The 19,256-nt window shown below is 47.2% G+C and overlaps 1 protein-coding gene across 2 annotated transcripts in view; it reads left to right on the top strand.

Moving 5' to 3' along the window:
- PRLH (prolactin releasing hormone) overlaps positions 1-19,256 on the top strand; it is a 49,576-nt gene that overhangs the window by 22,502 nt on the left and 7,818 nt on the right. The window contains exons 1-2 of one of the 2 annotated variants that reach the window (XM_040357510.1): positions 2,588-2,849; positions 11,588-11,629. In XM_040357510.1, coding sequence (XP_040213444.1) covers positions 2,807-2,849; positions 11,588-11,629 — 85 coding nt within the window. In that variant the 5' untranslated portion in view covers positions 2,588-2,806. Of the gene's footprint in view, positions 1-2,587; positions 2,850-11,587; positions 11,630-19,256 lie in introns of those variants that run through there. The other variant, XM_040357509.1, reaches the window with a different exon arrangement.

Raw genomic sequence — 19,256 nt, 5'->3', positions numbered from 1 at the left:
AGTGGCGGTCATTGCAACATTTTATCTCGCACGGTATTTGCCCAATAACAAAACAGTAAAGCTAGGCCAATTTTTTTGTATAATGTGAAAGATGAAGTTACGCCGAGTAAATACCTAACATGTCACGCTTTAAAATTGCGCACACATGGAATGGCGCCAAACTTAGGTACTTAAAAATCTTCATAGGTGACGCTTACATTTTTTTTTTTACAGGTTACCAGTTTAGAGTTACAGAGGAGGTCTAGTGCTAGAATTATTGCTCTCGCTCTAACGCACGCAACGATACCTCACATGTGTGGTTTGAACGACGTTTACATATGTGGGCGGGACTTACGTGCGTGTTCGCTTCTGAACGCGAGCTACTGGGGACAGGGGCGTTTTAAATATATATTTTTTTACTTAATATTTTTCTTTTTTTATTACTTTTATTCCTATTTTATTTACTTGTATTCCTGTAAACATCCCTTGTAATAAGAATATATTGTGACAGGTCCTCTTATTGGAGAGATGAGGGGTCAATAAGACCCCACATCTCTCCTCCAGGCTGGAAAGCATGAGATCGGGAAAAAAATGTCACCAATCTCATGCTTTCAGCCGCGATTGCGGCTTTGTTTACTTCCAGGTACCCGGGCATGACGTCATAACGTGACGTTATATGACGCCCTACGGTAGTGAAGTGGTTAAGCACTGATCAGTGTATTGGTGTCACTAGTACCCAAAAAGTGTCAGTTATTGTCCGACTGTCCGCCGCAATATATCACAGTCCGTCTATAAGTCACTAATCGCTGCCATTACTAATAAAAAAAAATAATAATAAAAATATCACATTGTTTTTGGACGCTATAACATTTACGCAAAACAATCAATATTCACTTATTGGGATTTTTTTTACCAAAAATCGGTAGCAGAATAAATATTGACCTAAATTGATGAAGAAATTCGATTTTTTTAAATACTTTTATTAGATGTTTTATAGCAGATAGTAAAAAATATTGCTTTTTGTTTCAAAATTATCTTTTTTTTTGTTTGTGGTTCAAAAAATAAAAACCGCAGAGGCGATCAAATACCACCAAAGCAAAGCTCTATTTGTGGGGAAAATGACATCAATTATTTTTTGGGGGTACAGCGTCACACGACTGCGCAATTTTTAGTTAAAATAACGCAGTGCCGTAATGGAAAAAATGGCCTGGTCAGGAAGGGGGGTAAACCTTCTAGAGATCAAGTAGTTAAACCCACAAGCAGGGCAGCCATCAGGAATTATGGGGCCCCTTACACAGCTTCAGGCATGGGTCCCCTGGAGCATAGAACGGGGGGGGGGGGGGGGGGTGCTGCCGCCTGAAATTGAGAAGCGGGGGGGGGGGGCTGCCGCGAATTGAGAAGGGGGGGGCCTTTACAAAAAAATATATATATATATATAAATATATATATATATATATATATATATATATATATATATATATATACAAATTATTATTATTTTTTTTATAAAAATAAATTACAAAAAAGGGGGGTTGCCATCCGGGACCTGTGAGCCCTTTAATAATAATAATAAAAAAAAGAAACCTCTGGGCCCTTTAATAAAAAAAAATAAAAAAAACATATAAAAAAAATAAAATAAACATTTATAAAAAAAAGGGGGGGTTGCCATCCAGGGCCCTGGGGACCTATGTGCCCTTTAATAAAAAAAACTAAAAAATGAATATATATATAAATAATAAAAAAAAAGGGGGTTAGCCACATGGGGCCCTGTGGACCTCTGAGCCCTTTAATAAATAATAATAATAAAAAAAAATATATATATATATATATATATATATATGTATAAAAAAAGGAAAAAATAAATAAATAAAATAATATAAAAAAAAATTATAAAAAAAGGGGGGTTGCCATCCGGGGCCCTGGGGACCTCTGGGGCCTTTAAAAAAAATATATATATATATATATATATATATATATATATATATATATATATAATAAATAAAAAAATATATAAAAAATATATATTTTTTTATAAAAAAAAGGGGGGTTGTCATCCGGGGCCCTGGGGATCTCCGGGCCCCCCGTACCCCTAAAAAAAATTGTCCCTTAAATAAAAAATAAAATAAAAAAATATAAAAAAAAATAGTTGCCATATTGGGCCCTGTGGGCCTCCGGGCCCCTTACAGGTGTACTGCCTGTACCCCCTGATGGCGGCCCTGCCCACAAGTGCATTTTTTTACCACTAACATTCCTTTTTATTGGCTTTTTCAATTTACAAATACAGTCATCTAGAATTTGGATGGAAGGGCCCCTGTCATGTAAGGGGAGGAGAGGAGAGAAAACACTGAGAGATAAATACACAAGCCGGTCCAGCTCTCTCCCCAATCCTTTCCTTCCCTCCTCCTCCTCCCCCACGGTGATTTCACTGCTAAAGAGACCTACTGTGTCTCCGATGGATGTAGGATGAAAAATCTTTGGTTGTAGTCTCCGATTTCTCCACTGGAGGGCGATCTGTGAGAAGCGCTCCGAGACTTGGCGTCGACTCAGTCCAAAAACGACAATCAAAATGGCGCCGCTCCGCGGCGCGTACTGGTATGACTCTGAAGGACCGCCCCCTTCACAATCACCAATGAGTCATCAGCCGTCCTTTCCCCTGCGCGAGGTACGCGCTCTCCGCTCAGCCCGATGTACAGTATAGGAGAGCTGTACTGAGAGAGCTGGAGAGAGGATTCAGTTTTCTCCTCCCTCCAGCCTGCAGGTGGCAATAGAGAGCGCCGCTGTGCAGTGAGGAAAGGCATTTCTCCTTCAGTCTTTATATCCTTGTCACATGACTGGAGGGAGGAAGAAGATGTTCCACACACCGCGTGTCCGTAAGTTCAAGGGGGGGGGGGGGGGACAACTTACCTCACACCTTCCCCCTCTATTCCTTACATCCCCCAAACACCCCTCTCTTCCTCACCTCCCTTCTCTTCCCTAGACCCCCCTCCCAGGGGCTGCTGTTAGAATTAATGGGGCCCCCCATAAAGTACAGGCACCCCCTCCCCATCCCCCATAGAGTACAGGCATCTCCCTTCCCCCATACAGGGCAGGCATCTCCCTTACCCCATACAGGACAGGCATCTCCCTTCCCCCATACAGTACAGGCGTCCCCCCTCCCCTCCCCCCATACAGGACAGGCGTCCCCCCTCCCCCCATACAGTACAGGCGCCCCCCATACATTACAGGCGTCCCCCCTCCCCTCCCCCCATACAGGACAGGCGTCCCCCCTCCCCATCCCCCATACAGTACAGGTGTCCCCCCTCCCCATCCCCCATAGGGTACAGGCATCTCCCTTCCCCCATAGAGTACAGGCGTCCCCCTCCCCCATATAGGACAGGCGTCCCCCCCTCCCTTCCCCCCATACAGTACAGGTGCTCCCCCTCCCCCCATACGTTACAGGTGTCCCCCCCTCCCCCCATAGAGTACAGGCATCCCCCCTCCCCTCCCCCCATAGAGTACAGGTGCTCCCCCTCCCCCCATACATTACAGGTGTCCCCCCTCCCCCCATAGAGTACAGGCATCCCCCCTCCCCTCCCCCCATAGAGTACAGACGCCCCCCCTCCCCTCCCCCCCATAGAGTACAGGTGTCCCCCCTCTCCTCCCCCCATAGAGTATAGGCGTCCCCCCATAGAGTACAGGCATCCCCCCTCCCCTCCCCCCATAGAGTACAGGCGTCCCCTCCCCCCCATAGAGTACAGGCGTCCCCCCTCCCCCATAGAGTACAGGCTTCCCCCCATAGAGTACAGGCTTCCCCCTCCCCCCCATAGAGTACAGGCTTCCCCCTCCCCCCCATAGAGTACAGGCTTCCCCCTCCCCCCATAGAGTACAGGCTTCCCCCTCCCCCCATAGAGTACAGGCTTCCCCCTCCCCCCCATAGAGTACAGGCTTCCCCCTCCCCCCATAGAGTACAGGCTTCCCCCTCCCCCCCATAGAGTACAGGCTTCCCCCTCCCCCCCATAGAGTACAGGCTTCCCCCTCCCCCCCATAAAGTACAGGCGTCCCCCCCCCCCCCCCCCATAGAGTACAGGCTTCCCCCTCCCCCCCATAGAGTACAGGCTTCCCCCTCCCCCCCATAGAGTACAGGCGTCCCCCCATAGAGTACAGGCGTCCCCCCATAGAGTACAGGCGTCCCCCCATAGAGTACAGGCGTCCCCCCATAGAGTACAGGCGTCCCCCCTCCCACCAATAGAGTACAGGTCCCCCCCCCCCCTCCATAGATTACTTGGGTACAATCAGCCTGCCCATGCATGGATGGAATCTTGGCCAATCCCTGCTGAAGGGGTCAACATTCAAACCATCTATGGCCAGATTAACCCTTTAATGTGTACCAGTCACCAATGTACAACAAATCTATAAAGAAGGCAATGGGGAGAGGGAATAGCCTGAGAGAAGGCTACTTGAGTAATGATCTAAACAAAAAATGATACAAAATTCGTTTTATTCCAGTATCAAATTAATATATTAAAAGTGCAGTTATGGCGAACTTTATAGAAAAAATTTAATCATTTAAAAATGATTGCGCAAATACCGTGCGAGAAAAAAAAGTTGCAATGATCTCCATTTTATTCCCTAGGGTGTCTGCTATATAATGTTTGGGGGTTCTGATTAATTTTCTAGCAAAAAAAAAATAGATTTTTACATGAAGGAGAGAAGTGCCAGAATAGGCCCGGTGAACAAGTGGTTAATAAAACAAAAACGTCATACTTACCTCCACTGTGCAGTTTGTTTTGCACAGAGTGGCCCCGATCCTCCTCTTCCGGGATCCCTCTGCGGCTCTCTCTCAGCTAGCCCCCCCCCCCCCGGGAAGCTCTCTACCGAAGGGGTTACCTTGCTGGCACACTCCCGTGTCATACTGTCGGTGTCCATAGACGGCGGCTACGTCATTGGATTTGATTGACAGCAGTGGGAGCCAATGGCTGCTCTGCTATCAATCTATCCAATCAACGCCGAGACTCCAGGGAGAAGAGGACACCGGGGGACACACAGAGCAGGTGAACTGGCTCAGGTAAGTAGAACGGGGGGCTGGAACAGCCAGGTGTTTTTAAGGTGAAAGAACAGGAACCTTTACAACCCCTTTGAGCGTATTGTTAGGGAAGATTCTTAGAAAATAATTTCCAGTAGGGTTGTCCCGATACTAGTATCGGTATCGGGACCGATTCCGAGTATTTGCGGGAGTAAAATACCCGCAAATACCCCCGATACCAAAATATAATACATCCCCCCCCCGCCGACGCATCCCGCCGCTACGCTGCATCCCGCCGCATCCCCGCTTGGTTAATACGGGCAGGGGGAAAACATTACAGCATTCATTTGAATAGCTGTAGTCTTTCCCGCCGCGCGGCGTATAGACACTCCCCCTTGCTCGGGTGAACTGTCCAATCCCGAGCAAGGGGGAGTGTCTATATGCAGCGCGGCGCGAAAAACGACAGCTATTCAAAGCTGTAATGTTCCCCGCGCGTATTAACCAAGCGGGGATGCGGCAGCATGTACGGTAAGGGGGACATGGCTGCTGGATATGGGGAGGACATGGCTGCATATGGGGGGGGACATGGCTGGATATTGGGGGGGTCATGGCTGGATATGGGGGGACATGGCTGGATATGGGGAGGACATGGCTGGATATGGGGAGGACATGGCTGCATATATGGGGAGAGACATGGCTGCATATGGGGGGACATGGCTGGATATGGGGGGGGGGACATGGCTGCATATGGGGGGGACATGGCTGCATATGGGGGGACATGGCTGGATATGGGGGGACATGACTGGATATGGGGGGACATGGCTGCATATGGGGGGACTTGGCTGGATATGGGGAGGACATGGCTGCATATGGGGGGGACATGGCTGCATATGGGGGGGACATGGCTGCATATGGGGGGACATGACTGGATATGGGGGGACATGGCTGCATATGGGGGGACTTGGCTGGATATGGGGAGGACATGGCTGCATATGGGGGGGGACATGGCTGCATATGGGGGGGACATTGCTGGATATGGGGGAGACATTGCTGGATATGGGGGAGACATGGGGGGGACATGGCTGGATATGGGGGGGACATGGCTGGATATGGGGGGGACATGGCTGCATATATGGGGGGGACATGGCTGCATTTGTGGGGGGACATGGCTGCATTTGGGGACACATTTTAAAAAAAGTATCGGTATTCGGTATCGGCGAGTACTTGGAAAAAAAGTATCGGTACTTGTACTCAGTCCTAAAAAAGTGGTATCGGGACAACCCTAATTTCCAGTTTACATTCCTTGATGCACCATTTATGTGACTATCGCAATTTAACAAAAAAGCCAAATGGAAAGAACTCCCTGTAAAAAAAACGATACTTGCCTATCCTGCTGCCAGCACCACTGAGCTCTAAGACATAAATCTGCTGTGATTTCATCTGCCGGTGTCTCGTCACATTCGGCTCCCCATCACAGAGTGCTCCCAAAGTGACGTTGCGCCGAGAAATTTCACACTGCGTATGCGCGATGTAGTGCCTATCCAGAGCAACCCGTGGTGATAGATCCTGCAATGCTGGGACTTGTAGTGCCTCTAAAGATGCCAGCTGTCCTTGGACTGCCCTATACAAGGCAGGGCAACCAGTGGTGATTGTCATGCCTTGTAGTGTCTCCAGAATTGCCAGCTGTCCCTGTACAACCTAAACCAACCTGGAGTGTTAGGTTCTGCAATGCTGGGACCTGTAGTGCCTCTAGAGATGCTAGCTGTCCCTGTACAATACAATCCAGGGCAACCATTAGTCTTGGAACGCATAGCCCAGTATTTGTATTGTCGGTAATGATACTTCCATGACAATATCTGACGTTTTACTGGTCTGTATTGTCGCAAATAGTTTGGAACGCATCGCGCAGTGCGAAATTTCTCGGTGCAACGTCACTTCCGGAGCTTTCAGTGATGGGGAGCCGAATGTGACGAGACACCATTGGCCCCAAGTCACATGGTATGCTGAACTTCCTGTCTTCAGCTTCCTTTCAACAAAGGTGGGGGGAAGAGTTTTCAGAGCACACAGGAAGTTGGTGTGCTGTACTCTTCTGCTGTTTCCGGTATTGGAATGTAGCTGGCATGGTGCACTGGGACTAATAGTTCCCTATTGAGGACAGGTTGTCCCCAGGTCCTCTCCCAGGTTCAGGACTCACACCACCTTCTTCTACACACAGGAGGAAGAATCCTGCAGACTGATAGGAATGACAAGAGTTCCCATTGTATGATCTCTGACCCCCAACCTCTCCTCATTGTAGGGTTGCCACCTGTTCGGGATTCACCCGGGCAGTACTGGTTTTGAAACATGTGCCCGGGTCTCTGCCCGCCTGAGACCCGGGCACAATATTTAGACCCGCCAGTGGCTCCCTGTGCCTGTGTCCGAAACTCTGCTGCCACGGCCGTGTGCGTCTCGAGTTCGGCATGCTTGATTTCTGCTCCTACTGCCTGAATGCCTCCCTATCTAACACCCCCCGCACTGTCACTACACCTCCGTCCGCTCTGTGTGCTGCAGACGGGACACAGAGGCAGAGCCTCCATGTTGCCGTGTACTACTACTAACTCTGCTCTGGTTGGCTGTAGAAGGGACAAGGAGGTGGGGTTGAAGGCGGAGCCTCCTCATTCCCTGCTTCTCTGTTGGAAATTGTACAGAGATCGTGCTGAGACTGGAGCTCAGCTTGTAAGGTAACTTGTTGCCATGTTATGTCAGTACTCTCCTCTCTCCACCCCACCATAATACACTATATATACAGTTCTGCTTCCTCCCTCCCATAGACACTCCATCCATATAGTTCTCACTATAGCCCCCCATATATACAGTTCTCCTCCCCCCCATACACCATCCATCATCCATATATACAGTCCCCCCCCCATACACCATCCATATATACAGTCCCCCCCCCATACACCATCCATATATACAGTCCCCCCCCTTACACCATCCATATATACAGTTCTCCCCCCCCCCATACACCATCCATATATACAGTCCCCCCCCCCATACACCATCCATATATACAGTCCCCCCCCTTACACCATCCATATATACAGTTCCCCCCCCTTACACCATCCATATATACAGTTCTCCCCCCCCATGCACCATCCATATATACAGTTCTCCCCCCCCCCCCCATACACCATCCATATATACAGTTCTCCCCCCCCCCCCCACATACACCATCCATATATACAGTTCTCCCCCCCCCCCCATACACCATCCATATATACAGTTCCCCCCCCCCCCCCATACACCATCCATATATACAGTTCGCCCCCCCCCATACACCATCCATATATACAGTTCGCCCCCCCCATATACCATCCATATATACAGTCCCCCCCCCATACATCATCCATATATACAGTTCTCCCCCCCCCCCATACACCATCCATATATACAGTCCCCCCCCCATACACCATCCATATATACAGTCCCCCCCCCCCCATATATACAGGTTTCCCCCATATATACAGTTCTCCCACCATACACCATCCATATATACAGTTCTCCCCCCCATACACCATCCATATATACAGCCCCCCCCCCCCATATATACAGGTTTCCCCCATATATACAGTTCTCCCACCATACACCATCCATATATACAGTTCTCCCCCCCCCCCCCATACACCATCCATATATACAGCCCCCCAATATAAACAGTTCTCCCCCCCCCCATACACCATCCATATATGCAGTTCTTACCGGGTGACACCGTCCACTGCCCTACTGACACCGTCCACTGCTCTACTAATGCCTACTGCCCCCATCCACTGCTCTACTGTTACCATCCACTGCTCTACTGACACCCTCCACTGCTCTACTGACACCGTCCACTGCCCTACTGACACCGTCCACTGCCCTACTGACACCGTCCACTGCCCTACTGACACCCTCCACTGCTCTACTGACACCCTCCACTGCCCCACTGACACCGTCCACTGCCCCACTGACACCGTCCACTGCCCCACTGACACCGTCCACTGCCCCACTGACACCATCCACTGCCCTACTGACACCATCCACTGCCCTACTGACACCATCCACTGCCCTACTGACACCATCCACTGCCCTACTGACACCGTCCACTGCCCCACTGACACCATCCACTGCCCCACTGACACCATCTACTGCTCTACTGACACCGTATACTGCCCTACTGAGACCATCCACTGCTCTACTGACACCTTCCACTGCTCTACTGACACCGTCCTCTGCTCTACTGACACCGTCCTCTGCTCTACTGACACCGTCCTCTGCTCTACTGACACCGTCCTCTGCTTTACTGACATCGTCCTCTGCTCTACTGATATCATCCACTGCTCTACTGACACTGTCCTCTGCTCTACTGACACCATCCACTGCTCTACTGACACCATCCACTGCTCTACTGACACCATCCACTGCTCTACTGACACTGTATACTGCTCTACTGACACCATCCACTGCTCTACTGACACCATCCACTGCTCTACTGACACCGTCCTCTGCTCTACTGACACCGTCCTCTGCTCTACTGACACCGTCCTCTGCTCTACTGACACCGTCCTCTGCTCTACTGACACCGTCCTCTGCTCTACTGACACCGTCCTCTGCTCTACTGACACCGTCCTCTGCTTTACTGACATCGTCCTCTGCTCTACTGATATCATCCACTGCTCTACTGACACTGTCCTCTGCTCTACTGACACCATCCACTGCTCTACTGACACCATCCACTGCTCTACTGACACCATCCACTGCCCCCATCCACTGCTCTACTGACACTGTATACTGCTCTACTGACACCATCCACTGCTCTACTGACACCATCCACTGCTCTACTGACACCGTCCTCTGCTCTACTGACACCGTCCTCTGCTCTACTGACACCGTCCTCTGCTCTACTGACACTGTCCTCTGCTCTACTGACATCGTCCTCTGCTCTACTGACAACGTCCTCTGCTCTACTGACACCGTCCATTGATCTTTTGACACCGTCCACTGCTCTACTGGCTGACATATTTTAACTGACATTTCTTTTGTTAATCAAATTATATTTTATGGGTACACTAATGCTTTTAAGTCCTTCCCACCCACTGTTAATGCAATTTAGCCACAGCCACTGTTCATTGTAGCACATCTCATTACTACTCTCTTTGGGTAAACCAAAAGGTGTCCCAGGTATTTTACAATCCTATAGCGTGTACTACAAAAAAATTGCTGTGCGCCGCGAAAGTGTTCGGGTTTGGCTTGAAGAAAAGGTGGCAACCCTACATACAACACATACAATGGCAGGGGAAGTTCGATTCCACTGGCACAACCCTTAGGGCTGCTTTTGCTAATCTCAGTCTCACTGCGTGTTAAGTAAAAGTTTGGTAAGAGACGATTTGCACTTTTCAGTCTGTTACAGCGTGAAAAATGTGTTATCTCCATTACAAATGCTACTTTTACTCCCGTCTCATACTTTATTCTGAGCATGCGCGGGTTTCTTAGCATACACGCGCTCGAGTTTCTCGTCGAAAACCAGCCCGACGAGGAACACGACGAGGAAATTGAGACTCCCGTTGAGGAAAAAAAAAGAACTTGTTCTCTTTTTTTCCTCGTCGAGTTCCTCGACAGTTTCCTCAATGAAAAAACGTTTTCCTCTGCAAAAAAGCTCTGCCACCAAGTTTCTTGATGGATTCTGTCGAGTTTCTCGGTCGTGTGTACGAGGCCTAACACTCACCAGCCCACTTGGCTGACTCTCAGGAGATCTCCTTAACGTGTTGACCTGCTCCTGCTTCCCTCTCTCCTTGCTCCTGTGCCTCCAGAAAGGGTTTTCTGTGTGGGAATCTTCCAGCACCCGAGCCCCAGGCCACACCCCCATCCCCTTAGACTAGGGGGCACCCTCAAGGGCCAGGACAGCCTCCTCAGCACTACATCTCCATCTTCCACCTGACCCCCCCTGCTGGCATGGCTCATGACTATTTATGAGGTGGCCTGCACCTTTCCATTCAATTTTTACTGTGGATTGGTTGAGGACCTCATAAATATGCATGGCAGCCCTTCCTCACTCCCACCCTCCAGCTCTGGAAGTTTCTTCAATCTTCCAGACCCAGGGGAAGTTCCAGAGAGAGCTGTTAGATGAGTCACCCAGCCCCTGAGTCACTAAACCCTGACCCAGATTCACAGCCCAGCATTAGTCCTCAGCCAAGCCAAAATTTGACTAATGAACAACTAATTCTAGCATATGCTAGAGGGTGTTACACTAGTATAAAGTCTTTTCTTTTACAGGCACTGTTTGTTTTAACAATTTTTTATCATGAACACTGTTGTTTTATGCCACTAGATTTAGATCGGCAGTATGTATCTTGTTTTTAAATTAACACATTCTCTGCATTTAAGCAAATAATGTTTCACTAGCACTTCTCAACTTAATATTTCATCATTATTGAATGGATAACATTTTTGCTATTCCACCACTTGTCTTTTATTTTAAATCTAGCTACTTCACACATTTTTATAAAGATATAATTAGAGTTTGTATGAAATGTACAAACTTTTCTGTGAACTGTTAGTAATTTGAATTTGTTTCCAAACCTCTCCCAGGTCTCTTCCCTAAAATGGCATCTGCAGCACATAGGAGAAGCGGTACCTGCATTTTTATAAATAAGCATGCATTTTCAAATTTTCACATGTTCTCATATTTGTATGTGTACCATACCATCAATGCTGTGCAAGTAGAATTATGTGTTACGTTAATCCCATGTGTTATTATTTACTAGGGATGAGCTTTATGTTCGGGTCGAACATGAGTTCGACTCGAACATTGGCTGTTCGCCAAATAGCGAACAATTTGGGCTGTTCATGGCAAATTCGAAAGCCGCGGAACACCCTTTAAAAGTCTATGGGAGAAATCAAAAGTGCTAATTTTAAAGGTTAATATGCAAGTTATTGTCATAAAAAGTGTTTGGGGACCCGGGTCCTGCCCTAGGGGACATGTATCAATGCAAAAAAAAGTCTTAAAAAATGTATTTTTTTCGGGAGCAGTGATTTTAATAATGCTTAACGTGGAACAATAAAAGTGAAAGATTCCTTTAAATTTCGTACCTGGGGGGTGTCTATGGTATGCCTGTAAAGTAGCGCATGTTTCCCGTGTTTATAACAGTCCCTGCACAAAATGAAATTTCTAAAGGGAAAAAAGTAATTTAAAACTACTCACGGCTATAATGAATTGTCGGGTCCTGGCAATACAGATAAAAGTAATTGAAAAAAACGGCATGGGTTCCCCCACAGTCCATTACCAGGCCCCTTGGGTCTGGTATAAATATTTAAGGGAACCCCGAAACAAAATAAAACAAATAATGCGTGGGAGTCCCTCCCAAATTACATTACCAGGCCAATTAGCAGACATTACCAATTCCTACGTGAATTGGTAACGGGGTACATTGTACCCCTACCATTTCACCCCAAAAAAGTGACAAAAAAGGTAAAAAAAACACACACACACAGCTTGGGACAAGTCCTTTAATCATAATAATAAAAAATCCAGTGCTGTAATCCTTCTACAACTCGCTGCCACAATCGATACAGCCTCCATAGGAAGCGACCCGTCTGACAGCTCTTAAATAACGGAGGGCAGGGCCACCTATGGCATGGACAGGTGACCCCGTCCCCCTCTGACGCAACAGGGGTTTAGAGGGGTTTCCCCGTGGTGTCACTGGCGCATCACGGAAAACCCCAGTTGTGTCAGAGGGGGACAGGGTCACCCATCCACATCATGGGTGGCCCCGCCCTTGGTTATTTAAGAGCGGTCAGACGGGTCACGCGTCATTCGGCGGGCCTTCCTTTGGAGGCTGTATCAATTGTGGCAGCGGGTCGTAGAAGGATTACAGCGCTGGAATTTTTTTTTTTTTTAAAGGACTTGTCCCAAGCTGTGTGTGTGTTTTTTTACCCTTTTTGTCACTTTTTTTGGGTGAAATGATAGGGGTACAATGTACCCCGTTACCAATTCACATAGGGGGGCAGAGATTTTGGGTCCCCTTTGTTAAAGGGGCTTCCAGATTCCGATAATCCCCCTGCCCGCAGACCCCCACAACCACCGGGCAAGGGTTGCGGGGATGAGGCCCTTGTCCCCATCAACATGGGGACATCCTCCCCATGTTGAGGGCATGTGGCCTGGTATGATTCAGGAGGGGGGCTGCTCTCTCATTCCCCCTCTTTTCCTGTGGCCTACCAGGTTGCGTGCTCGGATAAGGGTCTGGTATGAATTTTTGGGGGGAACCCCACACCATTTTTTCCCCATCTTGGCACGAGGTTCCCCTTAAAATCCATACCAGACCTGAAGGGTCTGGTATGAATTAGAGGGGGACCCCTACGCCATTTTTTTTAATTTGGCGTAGGGTTCCCCTTAATATTCATACCAGACCCAAAGGGCCTGGTAATGGACTGGGGGGAACACATGCCGTTTTTTTCAATGACTTTTATGTGTATTGCCGTGACCTGACAATTCATTATAGCCGCAAGTAGTTTTAAATAACCTTTTTTCCTTTAGAAATGTCATTTTGTGCAAGGACTGTTAATACAAACAGGAAACATGCGCTACTTTACAGGCATACTATAGAAACCCCCCCACGTACGAAATTTAAAGGAATATTTCATTTTTATTGTTTCACTTTAAGCATTATTAAAATCACTGTTCCCGAAAATACTGACGTTTTTAAAACTTTTTTTTGCATTGATACATTTGCCCTGGGGCAGGACCCAGGTCCCCAAACACTTTTTATGACAATAACTTGCATTTTAACCTTTAAAATTAGCACTTTTGATTTTTCATGTTTGTGTCCCATAGACTTTAACGGTGTTTGCATGTTCAAATGCATTTTTTGCCTGTTCTGCTGCGAACCGAACCAGAGGTGTTCGGCTCATCCCTATTGTTTACTGAAGTGCACTGCAATAAAGGAGAAGTCCAGTCTGACCTTTTTAGGCTGGGCTTCTCCTCTGGGTCACAGGAGTGCAATTCGTTTTGCACTCCTGTGACCCGTTTTCTGCAGGGAGCGGTCTGAAGTCCGCTCTCCGCTAACGTCAATGCCATCAGTCGAGGCACAGTGTCATCTCGACTTCCCAAGTCTGGAATCCGCCAGCTGCCTTTATTGATGGCAGTCTTATTAAGCAGCTGAGACGGCCGCCCCCCCCCCCCCCCCCACCCACAGCTCATCGCTCCAATGAGCGCGGAGGATCAGAGCAGGAGAGATACTGACTGACAGGCAGCATCTCTCCTCTCGGGGAGGAGTGAGAATCGAGCCATCAGCGATGTTCGGTGGCTCGATTCTCAGTGCAGAGATGCCGGGGGACAGCTGCAGCTACATCCACCTAGGTAAGTTAAAAAAAAAAAAAAATGAAAACCTATACTTCTCTTTTAAGGCAGGACATTCATTTTGAAAGGGCAGGCTGCCCACTTTTTAAGTATATTTTCACCTGTGAAGCAATACTTGAGAAAACCCCGATATATGTTTGTTCCCATTCACACAGCACACGTAAAGAAATATTTCTTACCTTTCTTGTTTCTTTGAAGCCGGATTATACATATATACTGTATCTTTTGGCATCTTGTTTTGTTAAAGCAGAGTTCCACCCAAAAATGGAACTTCCGCTTTTCGGAACCATCCCCCCCTCTGGTGTCACATTTGGTACCTTTCAGGGGGGAGGGAAATACAGATACCTGTATAATACAGGTATTTGCACCCATTTCCGGGGAGAGACTCCCACAGGAGTCACTCCACTTCCCCCCCCCCCCCCCCCCTGCTGCCTTCTGGCAAACTCACTGGTCCCAGGAGACAGCGGGGACCCCTGGGAAAGCGCCGCGCTACTCGCGCATGCGCAGTAGGGAACCGGGCAGTGAAGCCACAAGGCTTTACTTCCTGATTCCCTCACCGAGGATGGCGGCGGGGGCAGCAGAGGGATTGCTCGTCTTCTGCTGCTGACATCGCGGGCGCGCTGGACAGTTAAGTATCCATTTATTAAAAGTCAGTAGCTGCAGTATTTGTAGCTGCTGGCTTTTGATTTATTTAAATTTTTTTCGCGGAACCTCCGCTTTAAGAATTCCATGCAGTGTGATTATTTATTAGGGACATAATAGTTGGCAGGAAAAACCAGTGAACTTTGCACAGAGTATGGAAAGATCAACATTACAGGAAGTGCTATCTTCCAGCAAACTTTTGGGGACAGAGAAGGGTTCAGTTCTGTAAGAAGTATTAATTTGTTTCTATTGCAATCCAGTCCAGTATAGTTTTTGTACTTTTTTCTAAAGGGTTGCATTAATATTAAACTGACTTCAAATTCTTGTATTGTAAGTCTTCCTTTTGTGATAATTTGGTATTTTGCTTAAAAGAATGTATAGACAGTTCATTCATTACCTATTAATATTTTTGAAAGTCTAAGCAATGTCGTAACCAGAGCTGGATTGATGTAAATAAATGGCAATGTTAACAGTATATATCCAAACAATAGTGCATAAAATAGGGCGACGGAATGGAAAAACAATCTTGTTCAAACTTCTCCCACATCTCCCTCTGCTGGCAATAGTCATCACTGCAGTGACATCACATTTACATCAGCTTCAGGCCACAGAGTAAAAGATTTTTAGCCGGATTCAGGTATGTGAGCCTAACGTTAGGCAGGCGTAGCCTATCGCATATACGCTACGCCGCCGTAAGTTAGAGAGGCAAGTGCTGTATTCACAAAGCACTTGTGTCCTAATTTGCGGCTGCGTAGCATAAATGTGCTGGCCTAAGCGCGCCTAATTCAAATTGTGAAGAGGTGGGCGTGTTTTATGCTAATGAATCGTGACCCGACGTGATTGACGTTTTTTACGAACGGCGCATGCGCCGTCTGTGGACATATCCCAGTGCGCATGCTCCAAATCACACTGCAAAGACTTATTGGTTTTGACGTGAACGTAACTGACGCCCAGCCCCATTTACGGACGACTTACGCAAACGACGTAAAATTTCAAAATTTGACGCGGGATCAACGTCAATACTTAACATTGGCTAGGCCAGCTTTTTGTTGGACTAACTTTACGCCTGAAAACGCCTTACGTAAACGGCGTATCTTTACTGCGACGGGTAAGCGTACGTTCGTGAATAGGCGTATCTCGTTGATTTACGCATTCTAGGTGTAAATCAGCGTACACGCCCCTAGCGGCCGGCGTAAATAGTCAGCTAAGATACGACGGCTCCCGCGGTCGTATCTTAGCTAGATTTAAGTGTATCTCAATTTGAGAATACACTTAAATTTAGGGCGGTGCAGATTCAGAGTTACGACGGCGTATCTACTGATACGCCAGCGTAAACCTCTCTGAATCTGGCTAACTCACTTTAGTGAATATTCACTTTACTGAGTAAATAAGGTTAAGCTGTGATCACTTCAAAAAAACGTATTCGCTAAGCTAAATGAACATTTGCAAAAGATTCTCTACTATTTTAGTAAATCCATGTGTTTTAATCAGGGTTACATTAATGGCATGCAACATTCTCTGTCATTTCTTTCACTGTCACTGACTTTTCCTGCTAAAGTTCTTGAAAAATAAATGAATTTTTCACAAACTTTTAATGAAACATTTGCACATATATGTGTATGCGTAAATCCAATCAATCAAAAAGTAGAGAACAGCAAATATTGGTTTTGATTTACAAAAGACAAATAGGCTGTCCAGTTTACAAAGGGTATTTTCCCCCAGAGCTTAGTACATGAGGTGAAGCTCTGCTGACTGTCATTATCCAAATACTTGCAAACAAAAATGGTGTTATTTTATTTTCCTTTGCATGTGATTTGATATTCTTTGCAAACTGGAACCTCGCTGCATTTACTAAGCACTGGGGCAAATTCCCTTGCAAAGTGAACAGCCTATTTACCATTAGGAAATCATCCCAATTATGTCAAGCAGAGCAGACTGAAACAAAGAAAAAAACCTACTCATCTGTACTTTTTCTACTTTTAAAATTCCTAATGCTATTAGAGAAAAGTGATTCTGTCTGCCACCAGCATGTGTAAGGCCAAGTTCACACTGTAGTGCATTACTGGAATAAGCGAAAACACATGCTGTGTGTGTTGGTGCACTATTCCTAATGACACCCCAATGCACTTTACAACAAATGCTGTGAAAAACAGTGCACTGTATCAGACTACCAAGTGTTGTTGTGTGCAGCATTACAGGAAATAGGACATGCACTTAGTGCATTATAAATGGGCTGCCTTAATGCAACGCAAGTTGGATCAAATAGGTCAAAATAGTCTGGACAATGCCATTAGAAATTTGATCCCAGAGCAAAGAGGAGGGGTAGATTGGTATAGGGAGCTAACAGTGGCGGCTGGTGCTCAAAATTTTGGGGGGTGCAAACAATCTAAAAAAAAAATCAATTGCAGCCTCACTGTGCCCATCAATTGCAGCCTCACTGTGCCCATCAATTGCAGCCTCACTGTGCCCATCAAATGCAGCTACTGTGCCCATCAAACGCAGCCACTGTGCCCATCAAACGCAGCCACTGTGCCCCATCAATTGTCACCAGTTTTCCCCATCAATTGCCACCAGTTTTCCCCATCAATTGCCACCAGTTTTCCCCATCAATTGCTACCAGTTTGCCCCATCCAATGCTGCCAGTGTGCCCCCCACCTGGCACTTACCTGTCTCGGGTCAGCGCTGTCCTCCACGATCCCTCCGAGTCCTCGATGCCTACTCCCGTCCTCTTCATGTCATCTCTGCTATGATTGGATGCCTGATAGGCATCCAATTACAGCGCCTGTCGCTTCAACCAATCAGGTGACAGGTAACCAGACCCAGTGCACCTGATTGGCTCAGAAGCGAGTCAGTGTTAGGGAAGCGATTTATTTGCTTCCCTAACACAGCACTGTGTAAACAGCGAACGCACGGCAATTCACCCGCTGTTTACCAATTTGGAAGCCTATTAGAGCCCACATGCTCTAATAAGGAAGCTTATTAGAGCCATTGGCTCTAATCAGGTACTTCCAAAACACCCCCACCGCTGTCATTCAGATGCCCGGCGCCCGACAAGGGGCCGGATACCTGAATGGGAGGCAGCATCGGCGACAATAGATAGATTCATGCAATGCTTGAATCTATCTATTGTTGATTGACGGGTGCATGAGAGAGGGGGCGTCGGTCCTGCACCCTCTATGGACGCACCGCCACTGGGAGCTAATATAAGATAGCTGTGGTTGGTGGCCTTCATTGGTCACCATTCAGTGCAGGACTAGCAGTCAGTGTGACAAATGCTGGGTATTACTGTATATAGTTACCTGTTCCCTATTAAGACCTGTGATCACAGCATCTGGCTGGGAGAAGTTCTCCAGCACCAGTTTTCTTTGAAGCTCTGTGATGTCATATGGGAGAGAATCATGTTCCCTGAGGCCTCGTACACACGACCGAAACTTGGTGGGGAGCTTTTTTGCAGAGGAAAATGGCCGTGTGTACATTTTTCATCGAGGAAACTGTCGAGGAACTCGACGAGAAGAAAAGAGTTCTCTTTTTCCTCGACGGGAGTCTTAATTTCCTCGTCGTGTTCCTCGTCGGGCTGGTTTTCGATGAGAAACTCGAGCGTGTGTATGCTAAGAAACCCGCGCATGCTCAGTATAAAGTATAAGACAGGAGTAAAAGTAGCATTTGTAATGGAGATAACACATTTTTCACGCTGTAACAGACTGAAAAGTGCAAATCATCTCTTAACAAACTTTTACTTAACACGCAGTAACATGAGATTAGCAAAAGCAGCCCCAAGGGTTGTGCCCGTGGAATCGAACTTCCCCTGCCATTGTATGTGTTGTACGTCACCGCGTTTGAGAACGAGGAGATTTTGTCTTGACTGTGTGTACGCAAAGCAAGCTTGTCAAGTTTCTCGACAAGCCTAACAAGGAACTCGTCGAGGAAAACGATGTGTCTTTTCCGACGAGTTCCTCGGTCGTGTGTACGAGGCCTCAGACCAAAATAACTAATTGTGACCCACATGCATTTTATTTCTTAATTCATCATCAAAATGAAAGCTGAAGTTTTGTGACAATTAATTTTTTGTGAAAATGCAACAGGGATATATATACCTTACCTGTAATGGAGTGTATTCCACATCCTGCAGGCTGATGGTTCCTGTATAAATCCTCCCCTTACCAATGCTGGCCCTCTTCACAGCTGTGAACTTCTGGTGCTGCATGGGTTAATTGTTTGGGTGAAGACCCTGTCCAGACTCTCAAACAAATGTAAAATGCT

This window comes from Rana temporaria, chromosome 6 (assembly GCF_905171775.1).
Source record: "Rana temporaria chromosome 6, aRanTem1.1, whole genome shotgun sequence".
NCBI classification, from domain to species: Eukaryota; Metazoa; Chordata; class Amphibia; order Anura; family Ranidae; genus Rana; species Rana temporaria.
This window is presented reverse-complemented; position numbering and strand designations above follow the sequence as displayed.